The sequence below is a fragment of the Molothrus aeneus genome, chromosome 25 (genome assembly GCF_037042795.1).
Source record: "Molothrus aeneus isolate 106 chromosome 25, BPBGC_Maene_1.0, whole genome shotgun sequence".
NCBI lineage: Eukaryota > Metazoa > Chordata > Aves > Passeriformes > Icteridae > Molothrus > Molothrus aeneus.
In genome coordinates, this window is record NC_089670.1 from 5,652,042 (window position 1) to 5,677,591 (window position 25,550).

At 54.3% G+C, this 25,550-nt stretch overlaps 2 protein-coding genes across 5 annotated transcripts in view; one reads left to right on the forward strand and one right to left on the reverse strand.

The window, feature by feature from the left end:
• Positions 1 to 1,710: 1,710 nt before the first annotated feature.
• On the forward strand, positions 1,711 to 11,884 carry GRIN2C (glutamate ionotropic receptor NMDA type subunit 2C). The gene is made up of 12 exons (XM_066565652.1): positions 1,711 to 2,133; positions 3,655 to 4,250; positions 4,793 to 4,907; positions 5,465 to 5,676; positions 5,792 to 5,960; positions 6,303 to 6,456; positions 7,791 to 7,916; positions 8,003 to 8,232; positions 8,441 to 8,601; positions 9,162 to 9,349; positions 9,874 to 10,106; positions 10,475 to 11,884. Exons 1-12 carry the CDS (start codon positions 1,726 to 1,728, stop codon positions 11,882 to 11,884), a joined length of 4,002 nt encoding a protein of 1,333 aa, XP_066421749.1. The 5' UTR covers positions 1,711 to 1,725.
• Positions 11,885 to 15,338: 3,454 nt separating this feature from the next.
• The window catches only part of TMEM104 (transmembrane protein 104), a 44,051-nt gene continuing 33,839 nt past the window's right edge, over positions 15,339 to 25,550 (reverse strand). For 2 of the 4 annotated variants that reach the window (XM_066565766.1, XM_066565765.1), the window contains exons 10-11: positions 18,459 to 19,143; positions 15,339 to 15,527 (exon numbers count right to left, since the gene is read on the reverse strand). In XM_066565766.1, coding sequence (XP_066421863.1) covers positions 15,446 to 15,527; positions 18,459 to 19,143 — 767 coding nt within the window. In that variant the 3' untranslated portion in view covers positions 15,339 to 15,445. Of the gene's footprint in view, positions 15,528 to 15,571; positions 19,144 to 25,550 lie in introns of those variants that run through there. The other 2 variants (XM_066565769.1, XM_066565768.1) reach the window with 1 other exon arrangement.

The window sequence follows — 25,550 nt, forward strand, 5'->3', positions numbered from 1 at the left end:
GGAGCATGGGACGCTGCCAGCATGGCATGACTCACCTGCTGCCCTCTCTGGCCAAGGGGCCCCGGCTGCGGCCATCGCTGTGGCGTTGTGGCTCCTGCAGCTCCACCAGCTGTGATGTGGAGTGGGGTGGGAGATGCAGTCAGGTAGAGTGAAACCCCTGGGTGGTGGTGGGTGCTGGGGGTGGATTATTCCCTCATGAAATGCAGCTGGTTGAGAGAGATGCTGCCTGGTGAGCATCAGTGCCCAGACAGGTGCCCAAGACTTCCTGGTAGCCATGGGGTACAGGAGGGAAATGTGTGGTTTGTGTTCCCTAGTGGGAACAGCCCCAGTGCTCAAATCTGCACTGAGCAGCTCTTGCAGGGTGCCCAGCCCAGCAGCTGTTGGGTTTATATCCTGCATTTTCAGTCCAATGTGCTGGCAATGCTTTTGCAGTGTGCTGAAGGGGTCTCTGTCACTGCAGCATGGAGGAGTGTTAGGGTGCAGGTCACCGGGGCAGCCCAGACCCCAAAACCAGCCGAGACTCAGTGAGAGGAGCATCTGGCTGTGCTGGAGACACATTAAGCAACAGCAGCTTTTAATTGCAAGTGACGTTTCTTAGCACCAGCTGGCACCTTGCTGCATGAAGCAACACTGGTGCCTGGCTGGTGCCACTGGGGAGGGCTACTTGTCCCCTCCCTGCTGCCCCACGTGGCACAAGGGTGACTGCCCTGGGGGAAATAGGGCCCAGAGGGGCTTGGATACCCCTGGCCACAGGTTGGTTTTGCTGGTGGTCTCTGAGAGGTGAACTCCAGCACAGGGGTGCATCACTGTGGGCAGGCATGTGTCCCACTTCAGGGGACTGTCACCTCAAACTGCTGCGGCATGAGCACCCACTGGCAGTGGGGAACTGGGGACCTGGCAGGGAGCGTGTGCCCAAACAGCCCCTGAGAGCCTGGATTTGGGCTGTAGCCAGCACAGACACAGTGTGAAGTTGTCCCATCGGGGTGGGCACTGCCAGCAGGGGACACACACTGGGGGCAAAGAAAAGAAGGAAAGCGGAAGGATGCTGTGGAATACTTGGAGGGAAAACTTGGAGATGTGGAGCCAAATAGGTGCATTGGTTGGGATTTTGTGGCAGAGAAGGGGCTGAAGTAGGGTGATGGGCAGGAGACAGTCAGTGGGACAGGCAGGGAACCAGCTACTTCAGTGACTGTGATTTGCAAAATCTCAACAAGCAGGGTGCAGAGCTGAACCATGTTCAAGGGCAAAGCCTTTGAATATTGAAGGTGGCTGTCTGCTGCAGAGAGAGGCACCAAAGAGCTCCCAGCCCCTCCTGGCATCTCTTGCAGCTGTCTCTGTCCCTGGCTGAAGGGATGATATGGACCAGTGTAGCAGTGGTGGCTTTTGGATAGGGTGGGAGAGCAGTGGGAGGGAGATGGTGATGGTAAGATGAGGACAGGGTGGTGGTGGGAAGCAGGGACTGGCTGTGAAGGGTTAGTGGTTGATAAGATTGGAGACAAGTGACACAGCACTGAGGTGTACAGTGGGTGGTGAGTACAAACCCGTGGTCATTCCTTCACCACATCCAGTGTCCAAAGGATGAGGGTCCCCACATTCCCTGGGGTCAACCCTCAGTGGTGATGCCCCAGGGCAGTGGGGAGGGCGGGGTGAGTGGGGTTGGGGGTGCTGGTGTGCAGCTGGATGCGAGGGGCTGTGTCCTGTGCTGGCAGGGACACGCTGGTGGACATGGGCAGAGCGCTGGCACACGCTCTGCTACTGTCGATGGTGCTGGGCTGCTCGGCTGCCTTCACGGACATCCTGCTGCCGGGCCCCGAGGAGCCCGTGGTCAACGTGGCCGTGGTGTTTGGGGGCACATCCTACCCCCTGCACATCCGCTCCCGCCTGAGCCCCCAGAGCTTCCTGGACATGCCCCTGGAGATCCGCCCCATCACTGTTGTCGTCAACAACACCAATCCCAGCACCCTCCTCACCCAGATTTGCGACATCCTTGCTGGCCACAAGATCCATGGCATTGTCTTTGAAGACAACGTGGGCACGGAGGCCGTGGCCCAGATCCTTGACTTCATCTCATCCCAGACCCAGGTCCCCATCATCAGCATCAGTGGAGGGTCTGCAGTGGTCCTGACCCCAAAGGTGAGGTACTCACTATTTCCAGGGGGAATGAGAGAAATGAGGAACTGTTAGAGTGGTGTAGGTAAGGGATGTGGAATGCTGGAGGGCAAGGGAACTGCTGGACTGCAGCCTTTGGGATCAGGGGCAGGAATGGTGGATCAGTGGCTGTGGCAGTGTGGCTTACTGGGGTGGTGGGACATAGTGGGGACTTCAAGGAGGGGCCCTGTTAATGGGGTGTGGGAGAGGACCTCAATACCCAGTGGAAGGACCTTCCCTGGTGGGCTGCTTCCTGTGCCCACCACGGGATGCTGGGTTGGTTGCACTGCAGCTATGGGGGCAGTGGCAGAGTTATCACAACCTTATCTTCCTCCTGCCCTGCTGGGGCTGGATCCAGCCCTGGAATGGCTGCGTGGGCAGCATGAAGAAGCCTTGCTCAGCTGTGGCAGTGATCTCAGGTGCACTGTGACTGACAAAGGATTTCTGTCTTCTCTGCTCCTCACTGGCATCAGACACTGTCAGTTACTATCACCTGCCTGCTGGGAACTGCTGGTGGCAGGGAGAGCTGGAGCCAGGCTGGAGGCTCCTGGGCATGGAGATTTGGGCTATCTCCTCAGCCTGCCCGGCCTGGGTGCTGGAGAGCTTTCAGTGCTTGCTCTTTCCTGTGGCTGGAGATCCTGCCCTTCTTCAGGGAACAGATTTTGTGCTTTTCTTGCATAGTGGCTTGGGGTCCAATCTCCCTGGACTGCACTCCCACAGCCCTGTCTGTACTCACTGGTGCTCATGGAGCACCTCGAGCGCATTGTAGGTGGGTGGCAGTGGGTGTGGTGGGCTCTGGTTGGTGCAGTGGATTCAGATGGGTGTAGAGGGCTCAGATGGAGCCCAGAGCAATGGAAAAATATCCATGGCTTTGATGTCCAGCCGATTTTCTGCAGCTTTCTCCATGGGCTGCGTATTTCGGGGTCAGTGGAGGGATCTCCACCTCCTCCCTGTCTGGGATTCTCTGAGGCCCACCCCAGACTACTTCTCTGGAGGTGGGGAGGGTCTGGGTGGCAAAACCTGCTGCCTGCACGTGACCTTCGGCAACTGCCATTTGCTGAATCATTTAAGACAGAATCAGACCAATTAAGGTTTGCTAATAAGAGGCCAGATGGCCAGGGAGGTGGAGCGGGAGGGAAGGAGCCACACAGGCTCTGACTGCAGGTAGTGAGATGGAGCAGGGATGGGATTTTTGCTCCTGGCAGAAGTCTTGCCCACCTCCTTCTCCTGGTTTAAGGAGAAACTGATTATCTCCTTTGGAGGATGGAGACATTTTTGGTCAATATGCTAAGAAATGGATGTGAGGCGGCAGGAGTTGACCCTTTTCATGGGGTGAAGTTCTTTGGAGGAGCATTAGTGTGATTTTGGGTATCTCCAGCCCATGGACCACACCAGTTCATGGCAATCTTGAACTTTTCATGATGGCAAATGCATGGGAGGGTTGCATGGGTGCATGACACCTGGATCATGATGCCAGAGCAGCCCCTGATCCCTCTCCTCCCTCAGGAGCCTGGATCAGCTTTCCTGCAGTTGGGTGTCTCCATCGAGCAGCAAATCCAGGTGATCTTCAAGGTCCTGGAGGAATACGACTGGGGCTCCTTTGCTGTCATCACCAGCCTCTACCCAGGCTACAACATCTTCCTGGACGTCATCCGCTCCTTCACGGATGCCAGCTACTTTGGCTGGGAGCTGCAAGAGGTGCTCACCTTCGAGATGAGCCAGGAGCAGAGCAGCTCCAGGACGCAGCGGCTCTTGCGCCAGATTGATGCCCAGGTCCTCATTGTTTACTGCTCCCGAGAGGAGGCCGAGTATCTCTTCTCCATGGCAGAACAAGCCGGGCTTGTGGGGCCAGGATACATCTGGATCGTGCCCAGCATGACAGTGGGCAACATGGAGGTGCCACCCTCCTCCTTCCCGGTGGGTCTCATCAGTGTGGTGACGGAGAGCTGGAAGCTGAGCCTGCGGCAGAAGGTGCGGGACGGCGTGGCCATCATTGCCATGGGGGCTGCCAGCTTCTTCCGTGCCCATGGCTACCTCCCAGAGGTGGGGCAGGACTGCTGGGCCCCCACCAGGGCCACGGCCACCAACACAAGCTTCTACCGGTGAGCACTGGGGACCCCCTGGGGTGGGTGTGAAATGGGAAGAGTGGCGAAAAGGTGAGGGAGAGGGCAGGGGAGGAGGGGGATGGAGCTGGTGAGCAGCAAGGATGATGCTCACTGAGGGCTACAGCTGGTAGTCCACGCCTCTTGGCTGCAATTCTCCTGGAGCGTCTCCCCAGAGATGTCCCAGCATCTCCCTTGCCTTTTCCCATGTTTCTTGGTGACTCAGGACCTCTGGGGGTCTCAGCGGGGCTATCACAGCTCTATGGCACCTCAGGGCTGCTTTGGCAGTCTGTGCATCCTCAGCCCTGCAGTGGGCCATCATCCTTGCTGCCTCCTTGCTAGAAGAGCTTTCTCCAGCTTCCCTCTGCCCCTTGCATGGGTGTTAAAGCTGGTCCCCAGCTCTCAGCCCCACATGTCTCCATGGGACCTGTGGCAGCCTGGGTGAAGGTGGAGGAGGAGGAGGAGGAAGAGGAGGAGGAAGAGGAGGGCTGTACAGTGCAGGGCTGCACAGCCAAGGGCTTACAGGCTCTGTGTCCCCCCAGGCACCTTCTCAATGTGACATGGGAGCACAGGGATTTCTCCTTCAATGAAGGTGGCTATCTGGTCAAGCCCACCATGGTGGTGATCACGCTCAACCAGCACCGGCTCTGGGAGATGGTAGGACCCCCAGGCCCCCTGAAATGGACACACTGTGGGGTGGCTGGGCAGGGTGAACCTGGAGCCATGCACAGGCTGGGGTCCCACCCTGCGGTGGGATGTACCATGCAAAACCCAAAAGTACCATGGCTGGTCCCAAAAGTACCCATGGTGCCATGGTGGGGGTTTGCAGCAATGAGGAGCACCAAAGCTCTGGCAGGAGTTGACAGTTTTTCCTTGCAATTTGGCTGATAAGTTAAAAAAAAGTCAGAAATGCAGATGCCCACTTCTGGAGAACAGCAGCCAAACACCTAGATCTGAAACAAAATGCATGGAGCATTTTTTTGTAGTTTGAAAGTATTTTGGGTAAAGTTTGGCCAGGTCTGTGCTCACCCGAGTGTGAAGCTCAGGGCTCAGGAGGAAACACCTCACCCCGTGGTCCACGGGTGTGTGGGGAAAGGGATGCTGAGATGGGGCTCACAAGGAATAAGCCCCAAAGGTGGGAGGATGGATATGGGATCATGCGTGACCCCCAGAGCCCCTCACTAGGGTGACCATGTGCTCTCCCCTGGGGGCAGGTTGGCAAGTGGGAGAAAGGCATCATCCACATGAAGTACCCGGTGTGGCCCCGCTACGGTTCCTTCATGCAGCCCGTAGTCGACAACCGCCACCTGACAGTGGCCACCCTGGAGGAGAGACCCTTCGTCATTGTGGAGAACACGGACCCCAGCACGGGGGTCTGCGTGCGCAACACCGTGCCCTGCCGCAAGCAGACCAACTCCTCCCAGAGGTGGGCAGGGACACGGAGCTCGGCAAGTCTGGCCACCACTCCCTTGGCACGTGGTGTCCAGGGTGCTCAGAGCATTTCTGTTTGGTCCAACCCATCTTTCCTGGTGTGTTTCCAGTGGTGATGGCCTAGTGGATCCCTACACCAAGCTGTGCTGCAAAGGTTTCTGCATCGACATCCTGAAGAAGCTGGCCAAGGCAGTGAAGTTCTCCTATGACCTTTACCTGGTGACCAATGGCAAACACGGCAAGATCGTCCGTGGGGTCTGGAACGGAATGATTGGTGAGGTAGGGATGGGCATGACTCAGATCCCGCTTCGACGCTCCCTGGAGGGCACCACTCACTCCTGACCTGGGGCTTTCCTGGTGAAGATGGGATTTGTGGTGGGACTGTGGGCAGGGGACAACTTGGCATGAGCTCCTCCCTGGAGGAGTCATTAGATGAACACTTAACAACTGCACAGCAGGTTGTGTCTGTGCCCCTGATCACTTAGGAAGATAATATTGTTTTTTAAAAAAGGCAGAAATTAAGGCTGGAAATGCTGGAGATGAGGAAATGCCTGGGGAAAGTGGTCTGGGTCCCTCTGCTTGTCCCTCTGCCCATCCCAAGCTCACCTGCCCCTTTTCCAGGTGTACTACAAGCGTGCAGACATGGCCATTGGCTCCCTCACCATCAATGAGGAGCGGTCTGAGATTGTGGATTTCTCCGTGCCCTTTGTGGAGACGGGCATCAGCGTCATGGTGGCCCGGAGCAACGGCACCGTGTCCCCCTCCGCTTTCCTGGGTGAGCCCTGTGTCCCCCTGTCTTTCTGCAGATTCATCCCATGCTTCCTACAAATGCAAATTGGAAATATTGTTCAATTTTAACAACTTTCAAGGAAAAAAAGACTAAGTCATAAGGGAAGGAGATTGTGCTGTCGGCTTTGGGGCTTCTTTCTTCCCTGCCTGAATAATCCTTTTATTATGGAGATGGAGGCTGGAGACTAAGGCTGGGCTCAGTGGTTTTCTCCTCTTCATTTTTTGTGTGGAGGAGGGAGGATGGGGACATGGGAGGATTTGCCAGCTTGGAGCTCTGCTTTGGGCACCCATCTCTGCCACCATCACCAGAGCCAGTGGTTAAGCCAAGTGTAGGAAACCACCAGTGCTACAAGTTTTATTTAATGAGTTTTACACCAGCAAAGCTGCAGCCTAGGAAGGGGAGGATGGGCCAATGTCATCAGGAAATTCAGCTCGGGCAGGGCTCTCTGCACTTGGCAAGGGCACAGCATCAATGTCCCAGCTCAGCTGGCGCTGGGCTCTTGTGTGTGGAGGGTGCAGGAGGGTGCTGGGGATGCCATGGCAGCTGGGACCATCAGCCTGGGCACATCCTCCTCATCCTGTCCCCCCCACACCACGAAGCCCAGACTCCCATGGAAGCAGGGTCACCTTCACCAGCCCCAGGGACAGATGGAGCATCCTGCCCTGGTTTGGCAGGGCTGGGGTCTGCTGTCCCCATGTCCCTGTGTCTCCTGCCTCTGCGCTAGTGAGCCACATCCCCATCAGGGGAGGCCTCTCCTCCCTGACAGCGAAGGACGTGCTGATAAATGGACCTCAGTGGCTGCATGTTGACAGCTCGGATGCATCCCCAGTGCTCCTGCTGCTCCATCCTGTGCTCCTGCTGCTCCATCCCAGATCATCTTGGGAAGGCAGGGGCTCATTGCCTGTCCCCAGTCACGGGGGGCTCTCCCCAGGGCTGAGCAGGGCTAGGGGGCTGGTTCTGTGCCTGATGCAGGCACAGTCCTGTGGCCAGAACCATCAGAGGGACAACCTGTAATCCCATGGGAAACCCTCCTGCAGTGACCCTGGAGATGGGTAGCATTTTGTAAAGATCTCCCTGTTAGTGAGAACCTGATTTGGTCTAGGCAGGGAAGAATGGCTGCATCCCCTAAGCTCTGTAGCAATCCCCTTCCCTCCTGATTCCCTGTGGAGCTGCTTGGCCATGGTGCTGCCAACCTCCAACTCCTCTCCAAGGAGGGGCAATATTCAGGATGAGCCCCATCCATCCAGGAGGGCTCCTGGCAGTCCTCAGAGGACCAGGGGATGTCCTTGGAGGCTCACAATGTTCTACTTGCTTTGCAGAGCCTTATAGCCCAGCCGTGTGGGTCATGATGTTTGTCATGTGCCTCACTGTGGTGGCCATCACTGTCTTCGTGTTCGAGTATTTCAGCCCCGTTGGCTACAACCAGAACCTTACCAGTGGCAAAAGTGAGTTGGGAAGATGGGAGCTGGGAGAGGGGGACACGTCCCTGGCTGGGCTGACAAATCTTCCCCTCTGTTCCCTATCTCTGCAGGGCCAGGAGGTCCCTCCTTCACCATTGGCAAGTCTGTGTGGTTGCTGTGGGCTCTGGTCTTCAACAACTCAGTCCCCATCGAGAACCCCAAGGGCACCACCAGCAAGATCATGGTGCTTATCTGGGCCTTCTTCGCTGTCATCTTCCTCGCCAGCTACACAGCCAACCTGGCTGCCTTCATGATCCAGGAGCAGTACATTGACACTGTGTCAGGGCTGAGTGACAGGAAGGTGATCACTGGGGTGGGAACCCTAAAAAATCCTTAAAAAAACCCTTTTTTGAAGTTACCGGCAGTGATGTGTGTGGAGCTACACATCAATGCCAGCTGGCTGGGCGTGAGTGGATGAGTAGGGGGCTGGCTGTGGGGAGGGGACATGCTGGGGACATGGAAAGACATGGGCACTGTGTGATGCCACCCCCTGGGGCTCCCCATTGCAGTTCCAGAGGCCACAGGAGCAGTACCCACCCTTCCGCTTTGGCACTGTCCCCAACGGCAGCACCGAGAGGAACATTCGCAGCAACTACCCTGACATGCACACCCACATGGTGAAGTACAACCAGCGCTCTGTGGAGGATGCCCTCACCAGCCTCAAAATGGGGTATGGCTCCCTGAGATGGGACATGGCCCCCAGATGGGGTATGGCTCTCAGAGCTCCCCCAAATGACCCCCATATATAGCACCCCCAAATAACTATGGCTCCCTGGAATAGGGTACAGGACTTCCCAGATGGAGAAGGGATTTCTCCACTGGGGTACAACCCCCCTGAAGTTAGTTATGAGCCCCCCAGGCTGGGTACAGCTCTCCCAGACAGGGTATGACTCTGTGCATCTTCCCTGGATGAAGTACAGGAGCCCCAAACACGGCACAACCTGCTGCAGATGGAGTACAGCTTCATACAGCTCCCCTCAAAAGGGATGCAGCTCACCCCAGAGGGGGCATGGCTCTCCCAGGTGGTACAGCTCCCCCCAGGATTGGGTACTTCCCCTCCAAGTGTGGTTACAGCACTCCAGGATGGGCCAGGGACCCCAAGAGAACAAAGAACCCCCTCCAGATGGGCTACAGCTTTCTGAAAGGGATAGAGCTCCCCAAATAGGCACAGCCCTCCCCCACTAACAGGCTTTCAGACCCCTCCTCACCCTTCCTCCTGTTGGTGGGCAGGAAGCTGGATGCCTTCATCTACGACGCGGCAGTGCTCAACTACATGGCAGGCAAGGATGAGGGCTGCAAGCTGGTGACCATCGGCAGTGGGAAGGTGTTTGCCACCACAGGCTACGGCATCGCTCTGCAGAAGGACTCGCGCTGGAAGCGGGCCATTGACCTGGCCCTGCTCCAGTTCCTGGGAGATGGTGGGTGTTTGAGCGAGCTCCTCCTCAGCCCTGTCCCCATCCTGCCCCACCCCTACCCTGCAGATTAACCCAGGGAACAGGGTTTGGTCCTCAAACCCTGTGCAGCCTTCACAGCTGACATCCTCATGGCAGGACAGCACTGAGGGACTTCACCAGCTCCTTTCAGGGGTATGAAATCCTCTGGATCTTGTGAGTGTCATTCCCTCTGGGATTGTAAAATCCTGAAGATGGCTGTGCACAACATTTGAGGGTCGTGAGGAGAAGCCTGGGAAGGGGACAATAAACATGGCTGGCTGGCACATGGGTGGGGCACAGAGGCAGGAGAAGACCCTGGAGAAGGATAAGTGACTGGAGGGATACCCAGGCCAATGGCAGCAGCAACATTAAGTGATTCCAGCTCCAAAGGCTTAGGGGTCTCTTTATCCTCCTCCACCCACAGTAGGGTGGAAAGGGTCAGGGATGTGCTTGGGAAGATGATTCCCTGGGGTGGATTTTCAACCCCTGCACTGTTATGCATGTTCCAGGTGAGACCCAGAAGCTGGAGACGGTTTGGCTGTCAGGGATCTGCCAGAATGAGAAGAATGAGGTGATGAGCAGCAAGCTGGACATTGACAACATGGCTGGGGTTTTCTACATGCTGCTCGTGGCCATGGGGCTGAGCCTGCTGGTCTTTGCTTGGGAGCACCTCGTCTACTGGAAGCTGCGTCATTCCGTCCCCAAGTCCCACAAGCTTGACTTCCTCCTGGCCATCAGCAGGGTGAGAGATGCTGACAGGGGCTTTTGAGGGGCCCAATTGTCTTCACACGGTGTCACAGAGATGGACATGGCCTGGTGGGCATTGTCCTTTGGCCTGAATGGGAAGGAGTGGAGATGTTCTTGTTGATATGAGATCTTGGTGAGAAAAGCCAGGTCTGAGGAAAGTCTTGGGAATGACCCCACACCCTTATCAGCAACCCTGGGGAAAGGGGGAATAGAGGATAGTGTCACCCATGTTGACAAGTTCTGGGGATCCTGGGGAGGGGGTGTCAGTGCTCTGAAGCTACCTCAGACTCAGCAGGGTGGGCTCAGGGGAGCAGGACTCCACTGACCTTGCTGGTGATAGGGGGTCCCCATTTCTCCCCACAGGGCATCTACAGCTGCTTCAATGGGGTGCAGACCCTGTCGAGCCCCGGGCGGGCACCCACACCCGATGTCACTGCCAGCTCAGCCCAGGCCAATGTGCTGAAAATGCTGCAGGCGGCCAAAGAGATGGTGACGACGGCCAGCGTGGGCGGCTCACTGGAGCAGGCCACCCGCACCATTGAGGACTGGAGCAACCACAGCGAGCGCCTCCAGACCACCTTCTCCCTGAGGACACCCCAGCTCGTGCTGCAGAACAGCACCGGCGCACACCGGGGGCCGCCCTCCGGCCCGCACCCCGCCGAGAGGCTGGGGAGAGCCTACGCTCCCAAGGGTGCTCCCCTGGGGCTGCCGCTGCCCCAGCCCATCCCCGTGGACTCCCGTCTGCACGGGGAGGAGAATTGGAGAGGGGAAAACGAGCACCCCCACCTGCTACACCCCCTGAAGTTTCGGGGTGGCTGTTTAGGGGATGAAGCTCTCACAGGTTTCCCCCACCTCCTGGTGAAGACTTCCCCAGGAGGGGATTATGGGGAGCAGATACTGGTGGGGAACCATGTCGGGGCTCCCCTCCCGCCCTCCACATCCCCCAGGGACCTCCCACCACCGGACATCTACAGGGAGCATAAGCGGCCGTCGGGACGGGGGGACCGGCTGCAAAACAACCCCTTGCTCCAGAGGGACGGGGCACACGGGGGCTCAGGGACTCTGCCCCGGCTGCTCTCGGCAGCGGAGAAGAAGCGGGAGGTGGGCAGCGCCTTCCTGCCTCCATCCTGCTCTCGCGGAGCCTTCCCGAAAGTCACCAGGACTTGCAGAGCCAGGGGCGAGCCGGCGCGGCCGGAGGCGGCGGGGATGGAGAGGGAGAAGCTGAGCCGGTGGGCGAGCTCGGCCAGGGCGCCCGGGGAGCGCGGCGAGAAGCGGCGTCCGGCGGGGCTGCGGCGCTGCGGGGCCCCCCGCCCGGCCGCCCGCGCCGACGTGCCCGACCTCTTCCCCGAAGCCGAGGCCGGCCACGGCTGCGGCTCCCGTTGCCCGCAGGCCGCTGGCCGGCTGCCACCGCGCTCGCCCGTGACCAGGCTGCCGTCCTACCGGGAGGCTTGCCGGCAAAACCCTCGGGCCGCCTTCACCGTGCCGGTGTGCGCTCCCCACGCCTGCATGAACTCCTACGCCAACCTGCCCCTCTACGCCAGACACCTCTCGCGGGGGTCCGCGCCCTCCCGGGAGCACCCCGGGGTGCAGCCCTGTGACCGGGGCTCCGGGCGCTGGGACAGCGCCTGCAGAGACTGTGGGAGGCGCGGGGAGCTGGCCTTGCTGCGGGCAGTGGGGGCGGAGAGGAGGGACCCGCCGGTGGCCCGCGGGGTGGCGAGTCCCTGCGCCGGCGGGTCCTGGCGGCGGGTCTCCAGCCTGGAGTCGGAGGTGTGATGGGGGGACAGGGGGGTGTCCGCACCCCTCTGCCTGCCCTTTGCCCGGGTGTCCCCACGGGCCAGCCAGCGGCTCCCGGCCGGGCTCCGGCCTCCCGGGGTCCTGCACCGCCGGCAGCGGGATGCTCCAAGCGGCTCGGCGGGTCCCGGTGCGCTCTTTGAGGGGGTCAGAGGAGCCTGGCAAGGGCTGGTACATGCTGGGTCGAGTTCTCCCTACAGGCGGGGCTGGCATCGGAGACGCCAAACGCATCGCCGCCGTTTTGCCGTCACGTTTTGGTTTCATTTAAAGGACTCGAAACGCCATGTCCAGGTCATTAAAAAGACATTTTCAGCTGCCTGGGGACCCTTCTTCCATCCTCCGGGGCTGCCCTTGGCATCATGGATTCCCAGGAATATTCGTTGTCCTGTGCACCCCCTCCCCGTCCGTGTCCCGTTACTGCTGAGCCGCGGCACAGGCTCGTCCCACCGGGAAGGGAAAGATGGAAAAGAAAGATTGGAACTGCTCCGAGGGTTTAATTAGGAGCCATCAGCCTGTGCAGAGGCTGGAGCCGAGCACTGGAGCCCCCTGCTCAGGCTTTGGTGCGCCGGGCACTGATGGCCCTGGGCTCGGGTCAGTGAGTGATGCTGTCACGGCTGCAAACGGCAGCCTGGCCGGGATCTCCAGCTCGGCACAGCAGCCCCGGGAAGGTGTGCTGTGGGGAATGAGAAAGGGAAAAATTCCTCCCACCTTCCCAGGCTGATGGAGCCATAAATCAGGTGTGATAGATGAGCCGGGTTTAATTCTTCTCTTCATGTACGTCTGACACAGCCCTTTCCCTGCCGGGCTGGGGCGCGACCAGAGGCGGCCGTGACTCACAGGAGCCTCAGGCAGGGGAGAGGGTCTTTGGGAAATGGAAATTGAGGCTCCGGGGCCCCGGGCTAAAGCCAGCCCCGGGCGGTTCCAGCCCCATCCCAGAGTAGCACCACCAGGACTACACGGAGCTGCCCTGACTGGCTGGCAGGCTGTCCCAGGGAGATGCCAACCCTCAGCCCCTCTTTCCAGCTTTGGCATCACCTTCCTCCATAAATGTCTCCCTGGGAAGCTGCTCTAGAGCAGAGCTTTTCTTTTATTCTTTCATCTTTTCTTTCTCCTTCTTTTCTCTCTTTTCTTTTCTTTTCTTTTCTTTTCTTTTCTTTTCTTTTCTTTTTTCTTTTCTTTTCTTTTCTTTTCTTTTCTTCCCTTTCTCTTAAAACACAGTTGTTGGGGGTTGCTGGCAGCCACCAAGTAGCTGGGGCTGGTAACAGTGAGGGGACGATGGCAGGGACTGCTCTGGGACACTCAGCCCTGCCCCAGGGATGGCTGCAAAACCCCGAGGAGGTCCAGAAGGGCCTGGCCACATGTGGTCCAGGCTCAAAAGCATTGGCAATATCTGTCTGTCCATCCATCTGTCTGTCAATGCATCAACCCATCTGTCTGGGGTTAAATCCAGCCAATCCCCCCATCCCCCAGCCTGGCTGCCATCACACAATGGTGCCGGTGCTTTAATTCCCTTTTCTTATTTATCATTGCAATTGTCTCTTAATGGCTTTGGCAGCCCCTCCAAGCCTCCTGGCGAGGGTGGGAGATGCCAATGTATAAATAAAAGCCATAAGTAAATAAATCCAGTTGGAGAGGAGGGTATTCATCCAGGCTGCCACAGGTGATGGCACCCATTCACCCGGGCAGCTTTTCCCAGCCGAGTGCCCCAGATGCCCCCTGGAGTGACAGGCTGGTCCCCAGAAAGCTTCAGTGTGGCCTTGGGAACCTTCCCTCAAATTGTGGCTCTCTGGCTTGAGGAAGCCAGCATACACAGCTGCAGTCAAACCTGAGCTGAGGCTGGGGCTGTGACAGCAAAGGGGAGCAGAAAAAAAAAAAGAGCAAAAATCCCCAACCCACGTTTTAAATTAATTAGTGATGTCCCTGGTGACTCAGCAGAGGCCAAATGGAGCTGCTTCATGTTTTATGGAAGGGCTTTGCTGCAGAAGACTGAGGACAGCAAGGGACAGGGCAAAAGGGGTGCAGGGGGTGCTCCCAGGAGAGGTGGCCCCAGGGTTGGGTGTCAGCACCTGGTGTACAGCCAGGGCTATTCTGGGTACCCCATGTGAATGCCCTGGTCCCTGGCCACCATGGTGGCATTTGCATAATCATCTTTACATGCCAATTGAGATGGAAAAGCAGAGTTTTTCTCCCATTTCTGTGCCAGGTGCTGGGGACTGGTGGGAAAGGAGGTGTTTGGGGCATGACCAGTCCAGTGCAGGTGAGATCTGTGACCTTCAAGGACCAAGGAAGGACCAATTCTCCTGCAGAATTTCGCTGCTTGTGGGTAATCCAGGGACAAACCTTCAGGGAAGCAGCAGTCTGGAAGCACCCTCTGGCTAGGCTTTCCAAAGAGGGGCTGGGTAATTTAGTGTTTAACAGACGTTGAGAAATATTATTTCTTTTTGGTGAAATTGTCTAATCAATCACTTTTTAATTCAGCCTGCTCTGGCACCCAGGGTACCCTGGGAGGCTGTGGGCTGCAATGCAGAGAGAAATAAGGCTGGATCACTGCTGGGTACCCACATCTGGGGTTCAGCCCCGTTGAGGGGAGCAGGCACTGTCCTCCCAAACCCACCCCCCGCCTCTGCCAGCTCTGACATCTCCATAGCACATCCTATTTTCACTGCCCCATTGCTCAGCATCGTAAGACCCATCCTGATGAGGAGAAGGGGAACAAAGCAGGCCAGCACAGGTCAGCCACTGGGAAGGGGTTCCAATAGCAAGGACATACTGCTGCTGCTGGGGGGAGATGGTGACTCAGGTTAGGGCAGAGAGAACTGGTTAAATCACAAACCAGGACACATATGGGGCCAAGAAGGTGCTGGGGACAGCTGCCAGGCCTATGCCCAAGGATGCCTGAGGGAGCAGCAGGTGCAGCCACCTCCTGGTTCCTGCCTCCTGCCAAGGCAAAGCCATGGCACAAAACCATCCCCAGCTGCGACCCTGCAGCAGGTGCCCTTTCCTGACCCACTGACAGCTCCTGGGCTGACCAAATCCATCCAGGGAAAAGGCTGGTGAGCACTTTCCTCAAACCTTCAAACAGCTGAATCCCCTCAGGGACACATGGCTCCTTGATGGTGGTGAAGCTTTGCCTAAAGCTTCTTCTCAGGTTCAAAGTTTTTCTTTCCCTGGCCGTTGCTCCTCCAAGTGCTGCAATAGACTGAATTCCTCCCCAATGCCAGTTTGGCCTCAGATTTACAGCCCAAGCCCCAAAATCTGCTGCTGCTTGTGAGGTCCTTCGAGAGAATCACAGTAGAAAGTGTTTATTTCCATCATAAAGATCTGCTTTAATATTTTAACATAAATCAAGCTGCGCTTTATGGTGATAATAAATTTGCTGGCAGAAACTGCCTTTGCAGCCTGAGGCAGCGGAGCAATTCAATTTGTTTGGCTTTAAGTGTAAGGAGCCGTAATTGAGAAGGGGGAAGTACAGATGTTTTAATTGAGTTTGCAGCTAGCACCCAGAGTTGCAGTAGGCTAATAGAGAAGAGGTGAGGGTCTCCATTACCCTCTCCACTTGCCATTTCTCCTTGGCCTGCAGATCCATCCGTCATGGCCATCCCCTCCAGGAATAGCTGCTCCGTGCCTAAGCATGAGGAAGAAAGGGATGGAAAAAGAAGTCAGACTAAACCAGATGTATAATGTGCATTTTATTGGTTTTAATCCCATTTTTAAAAAACTAATTACAGTCAGGACAAAGCATCAAGTGTGCATCTGCAATAATGAATTGTTACTGCTGATAATGGCCAAATAAAAATAGACTTATTCACGATGAGTGAGAGGAGAGAGCTCGTGCCCTGCACCATGGGGTCACCCAGTGTCCCCTCAGCCAGTGCTGGCTGCACTGAACCGCTCCCTTCTTGTTTTCTCCAGTAATTTTTAAGGCATCGCTATATCATGTTTTATATAAAAAATGTTCTCTGCTGTAGAGCTTCTTTCTGTTAATCACCCCAATTCCTCGGATATATTTGTTTTGCTGCTGTGCAAGGACAGCAGGTGTCTGGGAATTCATGGTTATTTATTTGAGAAGCACTCATGCTCCTTGGGGAGCACAGTAAGGTACCATGGCAAAGGCTGGGGCTGGAACACAAGCGCTCAGCATCCCATTCCATCCAATACCTGGATCCAAGCAGCTCTTGGTGGTGCAGCCCCTCAGAGGTCACTGTCACACATTGTTGAGGGGTAGAGGGGGACACACAGGCCAGGGAAGAGAAGGCACATCTTTAAATGTAAGAGATGGCAGGAAAGAGGGTGCCAGGCTGGGCTCCCTCCTTCCTGAGAAGGGAAGGGAGGGTGAAAGGAGATGAAATAACAGAGAACAGCCCTGTTTCCTGGCTGCAATGAAATGTGAAGGCAAGAGACTGAAATGGGCATGTGGAGGGCAGGAGCTGAGCCAAGGGCCTTGCAATGCATGGGCAGCTCAGGGCAGACAGCTCTCAGCCCCTCCATGAAACCACATCTGCACACTCATGCAGAGGAACAGCACCCTCAGCCTCTCCAGCTTCCAAAGGCTCATTTCATCAGCATTCAATTCTCCCTCCAGCTCTGCCTAGCTCCCAGCTGCCACGCAGGTGGCTCCCAGCTCAGCTGCCCCATAAATCTGCCCTCCAAACTACTGCTTCCTAAAAAAGACACCAGCACCAGATACCTCTAAAATACCTTCTTAATTTGGTACTGAAGATACCACATCAGCTTTCCAGGAGCACTTGGGGATGTTTAAACTCACTAGCAGGGGCTGCAAATGCCTGTTTAGGATCAAGCTGGAGAGAAGATGAACAGTCTCTCCAGATTCTCTCCAGGCAGCTCAGCAAGGACACAGTGGCGGTGCTCAGGCTTGAGAGGTGCAGGGTTTTGCTTTAAAAGCGATGAAGTGGTTTTATACAGCTCCAGGTACTTGCATATTCCCCCAGGAGGAGCACTTCAGGTCATATGGAAACCAGAAAGTCCTACTTGAAAACAGAGCTTGATTAAAAAGAGCTGCAGTTCAAAGCTTGCTTTAGTGAGTGATGACATTTAATACTGCAGCAAGTGCAGAGGGCAGGAGGATCTGATGTGCACCTGGCTTTGAACCTGCTTTGATAACAGGGGGTTTAAAATAGTTCAGGTGAAAACTTTTAAAGTTCTTTCTTCTGTCAGGAAACCCCTTACGATCTGTGCCCCAGGGCTTCTGAACACAGGACCTGGTGACAGAGTGGGATCTTACAGTGACCACAGTCATCCTAAAAGCAGAGCCTCTCGTAGAGCTGCCTAAGGTAGGAGCAGCCCAATTCTGAAAGAAGCAGAGCAGGAGCAGTCCCAAGCCCACCTTAACCCTGTGCAGAAAGACAAGACAGAGTCAAGCCCAGTTCCAGCAGGGTTTCAGGTTTTGCTCCCTTGTTTCGGGAGCTCTGCTGCAGGCAGGGCTGAGCCAGGGCACAGCCGTTTCCTCCTGGCACCAGCTCATTCCCCTGAGTTAACACCCACCTTGTTTCAAGGCTAATTACCCAACGCGGGAGCCGGGAACGCTTCAGTGTGCACAGCCGAAGCCTCTGGCGTGTCAGGACTGGGTAATTAGCACCTCCCCAGCCCACACCGATCCCGATCCCGGCCGCTGGAGTTCGGGGCCTGGCTGCTTGTACCAGCCCCGGGCAAAGCTGAGAAAGGGAGAAGGGCTCTGCCAGTGGAAGGCTCCGAGTCGCCTGCTGGAGCTGAGGGAAGCAAGGCTGATTTCCCTTCCAGTGGGAAGAGCTGTATCCCTGCATGCAGAGGGGCATTGCTCTGCCCAACTGAGCTGTCACAGCACAGGAGAGCAGGATGGAAATGCGAATGTAAACTCCCAGGCTGGAGAAATCCAGCTCTAAGCAAAAGATCCCCTATTCCAGGCAATGTGCACAAATATGATAATGCTTCTAGAAAAAGAAAATGTAACAGCACAACATTACTTCTTTCTGAATTAGGTCTATTTCCACCCTTATGCTTTCCTTCAGCTGGCACAGGAGGTTGTTCTGAAGGAGTCTCAGCAGAAAGAAGAGACTCAGTTATCCCAAACTCCTGCTGGATTCTGCACAGCACATTCCTGCCTTTGGGAGAAGGGACATTTAATGATGCAGCCAAGGCTGTCTCTCTCCTGTGTGCCGAGACCTGCAGCACACAGAGAACCACAGAGGGACAGACAGAGAATGTGCTGCTCTGACAGAGCCAAAGGCAGGAATGGCTGGACACTGGTTAACGGTGCAGACTGCCAAGGGCTCAGCCCCAGGGCTTTGTCTGAGAACCAGAACTGTAACAAGGCTGAATCCACTCCACCCACACCCAAAGTGGAGTGAAGAAAGTCTTCGTCACCAAGCCAACGGCCTGGAAACTTCCCTTCATGCTGCCTCTCCCCCTCAGTGCACAGCTCCAGAGGGGGAGCTGAAATGCTGGAGTCTCTGGAGCTCCAGAGGGAGTGTGCTGCTACCCTCATCAGAGCTTTGACTCACTCAGGACAATGTTTGCAGTCACAAATATGAAGCAAGAGAAACCCCAAATGAGCACGAACACAATCCAGAAGCTGTGCCGGAAAGGGGAGAGGTGCTTGTTCACCGTCCCACTGCCGAAGACCAGCTGGGTGTCCTTCCGACTGCAGTAGGCCAGGAAAGCTGGGATGAGATACTGGATCCCATTCCCAGCATAGGCTCCCGTGATCCCCACCAAGGACTCCAGATCGTGGGTGCAGAAAGCCACCAGCACTGGGGGAATCAGCGTGATGGCAGGAAAGACAATCCTATCCACCAGCCACGGGTAGGTGCCCCCCTCTCTGTGAAAAAGGGTCTTCCAGTTGTTGCGCAGGGTCACTGCAATGATGGGGAAGTTGGTGCTGATGGTGAAGACCGGGAAGAGGCCCAGGAAGTACCGAATGAAGGCCACGCTGACGATCTCACAGTTGGTGAAGTTGAGCGTGTACATGTCCATGAGGGTGTCGTTGCGGAAGCAGTAAATGGCAGTGAAGGACAGGAGGCTGTAGAACGCCAGGATCAGGATGTAATCAAGCAGCACGAGCTTGTTGACGTGCTTCTTCTTGGAGATGGGGGTGATGAGGGATGGCAGGGAGTGCTGGCACATGAAGGAATAGACACACACCCCAAACAGATTGCGGATGCCCGACAGCTCGGCCATGGACGGGTGACCTTCAGCCTGGCCTCTGCTGATGCGGATGAGGGCCAGAATAATCATGAGGATGAAAGCTGGAGAGAGAGAGAGAGAGAGAAGGTCTCAGGTCAAGCCCAGGCCCATGCTCCTCATGACCTCCTCCCACAGCACTGGCAGTCTTGGCACCGGCTTTCTCCTGCTATGCAAGAGCATCTCCTTATCTCTTTGATGCACCACCTTATCTGAGGGTGGCAAGGTGCACAGGAATTAATCGTGATGTGCTGTCAGTGCCAGTCAGCAGATAAGGGAATGGGCTCAGGCATCTCCCTCCAGTCTCATTCCCACAGGGACTCACCCTCCCACCCCCCAAGAGCACAGGGCTGTGCTGTGCCCTTCAGAAGCAGAAGGCTGACACGGCTGGTGAACCCTAAGCCCTCAAGGGTTTTGGTCCGTGGATGCTTCTGCCACACACACACACTGGTTAAATACTGTCATTTCAAAAAGGCTGAAATATGTTTGGCTCCAATCAACCCCAGTAACAGTCCTACCCATTTCTAACTGGACTAGTGTTTTCAAGACTTCCCCTACATGCACAAAAGCAGCAGCTACTAGCAAGCTTTCCTGTCCCTGGGATCTGTCAAGCATGATATAGCAAGAACTAGCCAGCCATTTCCTGGGTAGAAGGAACAGGCTGTCTGTAGCTAATCCCAGGGTGGAGAAGCCAGTCTGGAAGGGACTAAAGCAGCACTGAAAGACTGCTATTAAAATTCATCATTTCTAGACACAAAGTCTGCTTGTCTACCCTTCACTTATGTCAGGAAAAAGCCTAACAACATTTTACAATGCTTATTACAAATAACAACATGCCAGGGACAACATGAATTGAGGAGATTGGGCTAATGCCCTTATTACTCTGAAGGTGGAAATTTGAGCCAGAGCAGTTACTGTGAGACTCTCATTCCTACCATGGCATATGGTAGAAAACTAATTCTGGTGTCACAAAAATTGCATCAACCTAGGAAAGATGATCAGCAGCTGCTGGAGTTAACAAGTAATGGGGAGAAAAGGACCTGCCTGGCAAGGCAGCAAGCAGTGAGATTTACAGTCTGGTGCTGCAATGGGTGGCTTGCACAGAGCTGTCCTTGCACCAGTCTGAGGCACAGGAACAGAGCTGTGAATTATCAGGTAATGAAAAAAATCAACAAAATGCTGAAACAACTACTACAGACACCTCTGAATGTCATTAATATAAATCCAGAGGAATTAAACAGAGCAGTGCACAGTTCAAGTCCATACGAGGCTGGCACCAGTGCTAGGAGCTGGGCAGGCTCACCATGGGGTGACAAGATCACGGGCTTGCTCTGTGCCCAGTCCTGCTCCCCACAACAGGGGAGATTGGAAACCCTGCCAGGGATAGGACTAAGGAAAACAGTTACAGACCAGTGAGTGAATACTGCCTCTCTTGTGCACAAAAATATCAGATTATTCTCACTGAACATTGCCTCCCATATATCCCCAGCACTTCCCAAAACCCTCTCTCAGAAATTCATGCTCTCCTGCAGCAAACAGCAGCTCCATGCTGAACTCTTCCCAAGCCACATGCTGCATTTCACCCTGTGCTGCCTCAGGAAACTTCTTGCTTCCAGCTGTTTCCCAGTGACAGGGCACGTCTACCAGCCCTCCCCAAACACCACACTGACAGCAGCAGATCCATTCCACGATACCACGAGGCCAGGTTGTTTTGGGAGTGCTAGGCTCTACTTCCTCCCCCAAGGGCAGTCACACAGAGCTATGGAAGGCAACAGCTCATTGCTCTGGGGGTGTGCAATTCCCCTTGCCTTCACTCAAGCCCAGCAGGTGAGGGGCACTGAGAACAGGGGTACAGCTGTTGTGCCTCCCCACTGCTCCCTGGAGGGGAGATGCTTGCCAGCCATATCTGCTCAGCAAGAGACCCAGAAAGAGCTGTGTTCCAGGTGATGTGACATGGCTGCACTCCCTGGGGTTGCACAGGCTACAAGGAAGAGGAAAGGATGCCCTGAGTAATAAGACAAAGCAGACTGGGCAGCTCTGGAAATGGCTGAGACTGTTCCTTTTCTTCTTGCCTGGGAGAGGTGGTGAGGCTCTGCAGCCCCATCCTGAGCTGGTCCTGTACCTGGGCTAATGTGTTTTAAAAGTCTCACACCTCTCCCCCTGCACACTAGGACAGTGGATCTCCTCATGCTCTGCTCAACACAGTAATGAGTGATCTATTTCCATCCCCCAAACCCACTCTCACCATTGGCTCAAAGCCCCACTTTCTGCATCAGTGCCAACAGGACCAGGGAAGGTCCTGTTTCAGGCAGGCAGCACCCCAATCTTGAAGCATCTCCCACAGACTCTCCTCTGCCCTGACGTGTGCTTTTCTGGCAGAGAACACTGAAGGAGCAGAATTCTTGTGGATTCCCTAAATGATGGATGGTCTTTGCCTTATGCAGCTAGAATTTAATATATTTGTTTTTCATTAAATATGCATTTCAGAAATTTATTATAATTACAAGGAGTGAGGATCCAATACTAAGATCCAAACTAGTTTTGCTTCCAACAAGGCAAGCTCTGCTTCCCTGCCTGAGCACTGGTGCACTGCAGATGCAAGACCCTTGAGAGGAAAGGTGCTGAGTAAACTGGAAACCCCCCCTGCACAGTTCCAGCCTCAGAAAGGACAACAAAAGCGCTGCCCCATGGTTGTTTTCTCTCAGTCCCTGAGGCAGAAGAGTTTCTCACTCCTGGAACTGAAGAGCTAAAACACTTGCCTGTCAAATTTATCTCTCTGTCCCTGAGAGGAGGCGAGCCAAAAAATGAAACTCTGAAACCTAGATATGGTTTGGATGATAAGTCAAAATGAAAGGAAGATGACAGGCTGACGGACAGGCAGCTTTGAGCAGAAAAGAGGCAGCACAAGATCCTCAGGCACACACGAAGCTCCCACTCACTTCCCCTACCTGGGACAGCAGGCTGAAGGCAGAGCCACATGACACTATTTCATGTCACCTACTGTTGTCACATCAGCTGTCCAACAGCATTCCTTCACCACAAGAATCCTGGTGAAGACATGGATTCACAAAAAAACCCTTGATGCATTCTTCTCCACACAGAACAGAGGACACAAGCAATGTGTTCCAGGTATGAAACACCCTCAGACCATGATCAACAGCACCCAGAGCCACAAAGCAAGGTTGACAGTGATGGCACCTTGGATTGTTAGATAGTTACATGAAAAATTTGCTTTAAGCCTTGTTTTATATAAATGCTTAAAAAGCAATCAAGGGTTTTGCTTGTCCTGATTTTTCCACAGTGTTAAACCCACTCCAAGCCCCCACACCACAGGCTTGGCAGTCAGCAAGGCACAGAGGCCACTTCTTGTCTCATCTTGTCTCTTCTAGATGTCCAAGCATCATTTTTAGTGAAGGATTTAAGTGAGCCTGAGGAAAAAAATAAAGAGGGGGTATGCCATAAAGGAAAATTGTGATGAATCTCATCCCAGCCATCCAACTGCCTCTCCTGCAGACTCTCTTTGCTCCCCTCACTATCTGAGGAACAAATGTTCTCAGATAAAGCAGACCTTGCAGTCAGCTACTGCTCCTCTCCTGCTTGACTCAGGAGATGCTGATTCAGAGACAGGGCAGTTCTGCTCTGGTTCTTGCAGGTGAAATAAGGATGAATATGGATGAGCAGACGTCCAAAGTAGTACAGTTTGGGAAATATGTGAGTCTGGGGATATTAAGAAATACATTTTTGTGCATTTTGATAGAAACATAACAGAGCTGCAGAGAAGCAGAGAAGATAATTTAGCCATTCTGAGTTTTAGGATCATTTTACAGAGTCAGAGAAAACACCTCTGTAAATGAAAAATGGTGTTTGTACATGAGTTTCATCTCTCTGCAGAAAGGCTATTGCAGAAAAGAAAATAAGTCCAAGCCTCAAACACATTTTTTTCCCCTGTCATGGTAGCTTCCTGCAAGAACTGATGCTCAGAATGAGCTTCTGGTTTAGCCCCCCTTGCATCCCTGCAAGACATGGTACTTGTGAGATGTTCACATCTTCTCCAGCCCTGTCGCTACTCCCATTCCTCCTTCTGCAAGGAAAGTCTGAAGAGAACATCAGCACACCTGCCTGCCCCCCCTTCCAGGGCCCAGAGAGGCAGTGGTGTGCAGCCACCCCACGCCTGGCTGCTCCCCTACCCCCCAGCCATTTGTCTGAGCTGGTGCCACGACACGTTTGTGGCAGGGCCATCCGTCACCGCCGGCTGACGGTGTGACAGAGCTTTCCTGTCCAGGCAGAGAATCAATATGCCAGGAAATAATGATAATGGATCACCCTATCCCAGTGCAGGCCGCTTGCTTCCGTTTTCATACATTAGGCACAATGATGGATTCCAGGAAGAAGTTTTCAGGAGCTTCCTAAACCCAGTCTCCTTGGAAAGGGGAAGATTTCTCCCTACTTCAATCCTTTATCAAGTCAAAACACAGCAGGCCACTCTTAAACAGAGGAATAGATCTCATTTAGTTTAACATTAGGCAGTTTTTTCATAGAAAGGGCACAAAACCAGGAGCATCTGCTCTGTACACACTGAATGGGCAAGGAACACATCAAGACAGCCCTACCTTCTGCATCCCCACTTGACACTTGTGCCGTCTACTTCCCTGCTGATGTCTTTCTAGGATGTTGGAGCCCCCTTCTCAGAGCCATCTGGCTTCCAGCAGTGATGTGGGCAAGCTGAAGAGCCCACTACAACTGTGGAATCACCAGGCATTCTGGATTCTTTGTCATTTGAAGTATTAAAGCACAGCTGGAGTCCAACATGCTGGCAGAACAAAGTACCTAAAATTAAGACATTGATTTTTAAATTTAAAACTCATTTAGCTAGTTTCTCTTGCAGAAGCTATATCCTGCCACTTGTTCATGACCTCCAGTTCTCCACAAACTCCAGAGCAGCAACTGATTAACTTCTCCAACCTTCAGAGGGGGTTTCTATATGAATTGACAGTAAAGAGGTAACATGAAAACCAGGTTTTCTCCATTAGATGTGGGAGCTGGAGTAGTTAAGGATCGGATTTGGATCGGATTTGACAATGACAGAGCCTAAAACACCATCTCTAGGAAGATGAAGGATTTATGAGTGCAGAGACTGTGGGGAAACAAGATGGATATGTTCATAGAAGACAGGAATTCTCCAGAGAGAAACATCAGAAGGAAAAGAGGAGGGAAATTACTTCCCAGACAAAAGGTATGAGCAAAAGTTGTGGAATATCACTGTGGCTCCTTCCTCTAATGGGGAGCAGGGACTTGTCTGAACAGTGTTACCCTCCCTGCCCCAAAGCCTGAGGGAGGGTCCACATGGCAGAGGACTGTTGCTTATACAGACAAGTGTGACACAGCTTACCAAGAAAGCAAGAAAGCAAGAAAAAGCCTCTCAGGCACCTCCACTCCTCCAGGCCTGGCTTGCTCCTGCTGCAGCCATCTCAGACACTGCTGCTTTGGACCAGGTGGAGCCCCTTTTCTTCACAAAGGCAAATTCCATTTAAAAAGTACTGCCAGGACTTTTTGGCAACCAAAAGCAGTTCAGTGGAGCTTCTCTGCTCTAAGGGCATCATATCCCTGCTTTTCTTCATCAGGCTTGCAATACCATAACCAAGATTTACAAGTAGCTTCCCCAGCAGTGTAGCAACACCTGCCATGAAACCAGCACAGCTGCCCCATCTCAGCCCACATCAGCTGGTCCCACAGACATCTGCACACCAGCAACAGCTCAGGGCAGAAAAATGGCCTTGCACTCGGGCATTTATCACAGATGCTTTTTCTCAACATATGGGAAGGAAAGAGGAGCCAGTGAGGCTTGTTTGCTTCTGGGGGAAAATTGCCCATGTAGTTTATGGTCCTCTCTCTGCCAGTCACCTTTGGCAGAAGAACCATAAAACCTCTGCAACCAGGACTCTGCTCTCAGCTCTGCTGCTGGCTTGGCCTATTAGCTCTGACAGTCACTTCTCTGTCCATGTCATTATTTATTCTTCTGAGAGAAGGGAATAATACACACTTTGGTGTCCCTGTGAGCCCAAACTACAGCTGTGCATGCTTTGGAAAGTACTGGCTGCAGAGCACCCATGTCCCGTAACATCCAGGTGCTCTGCAGACTTAGCCACATCTTGCCCATCCTGCCTTGGGCCCTACACAGCAAAGTTTTTTATCATCTTGTTCCATCAATGTCCACTCTGAACAGAAAGCAGCTTTTCATGCCACAGCCCCACTCTGAAAACCTGAGTGGGCACCATCATCCAGACCCTTTTGCAGGGTTGAATATGCCCTTACATGTCCAGCTCCCCTTCTTCAGCTCAGGCCCATCAGTGTCTGTTGCTGCCTGAATAAAGTGCTCTTTTCAGGAGCATCAGCTCCTCAGGCAGGATCTCAGTGGTCCTGTCCAGAAGAGCAAATCACTCTCCATCTGTGTCTGAAGCTCACAAGGCTCTTC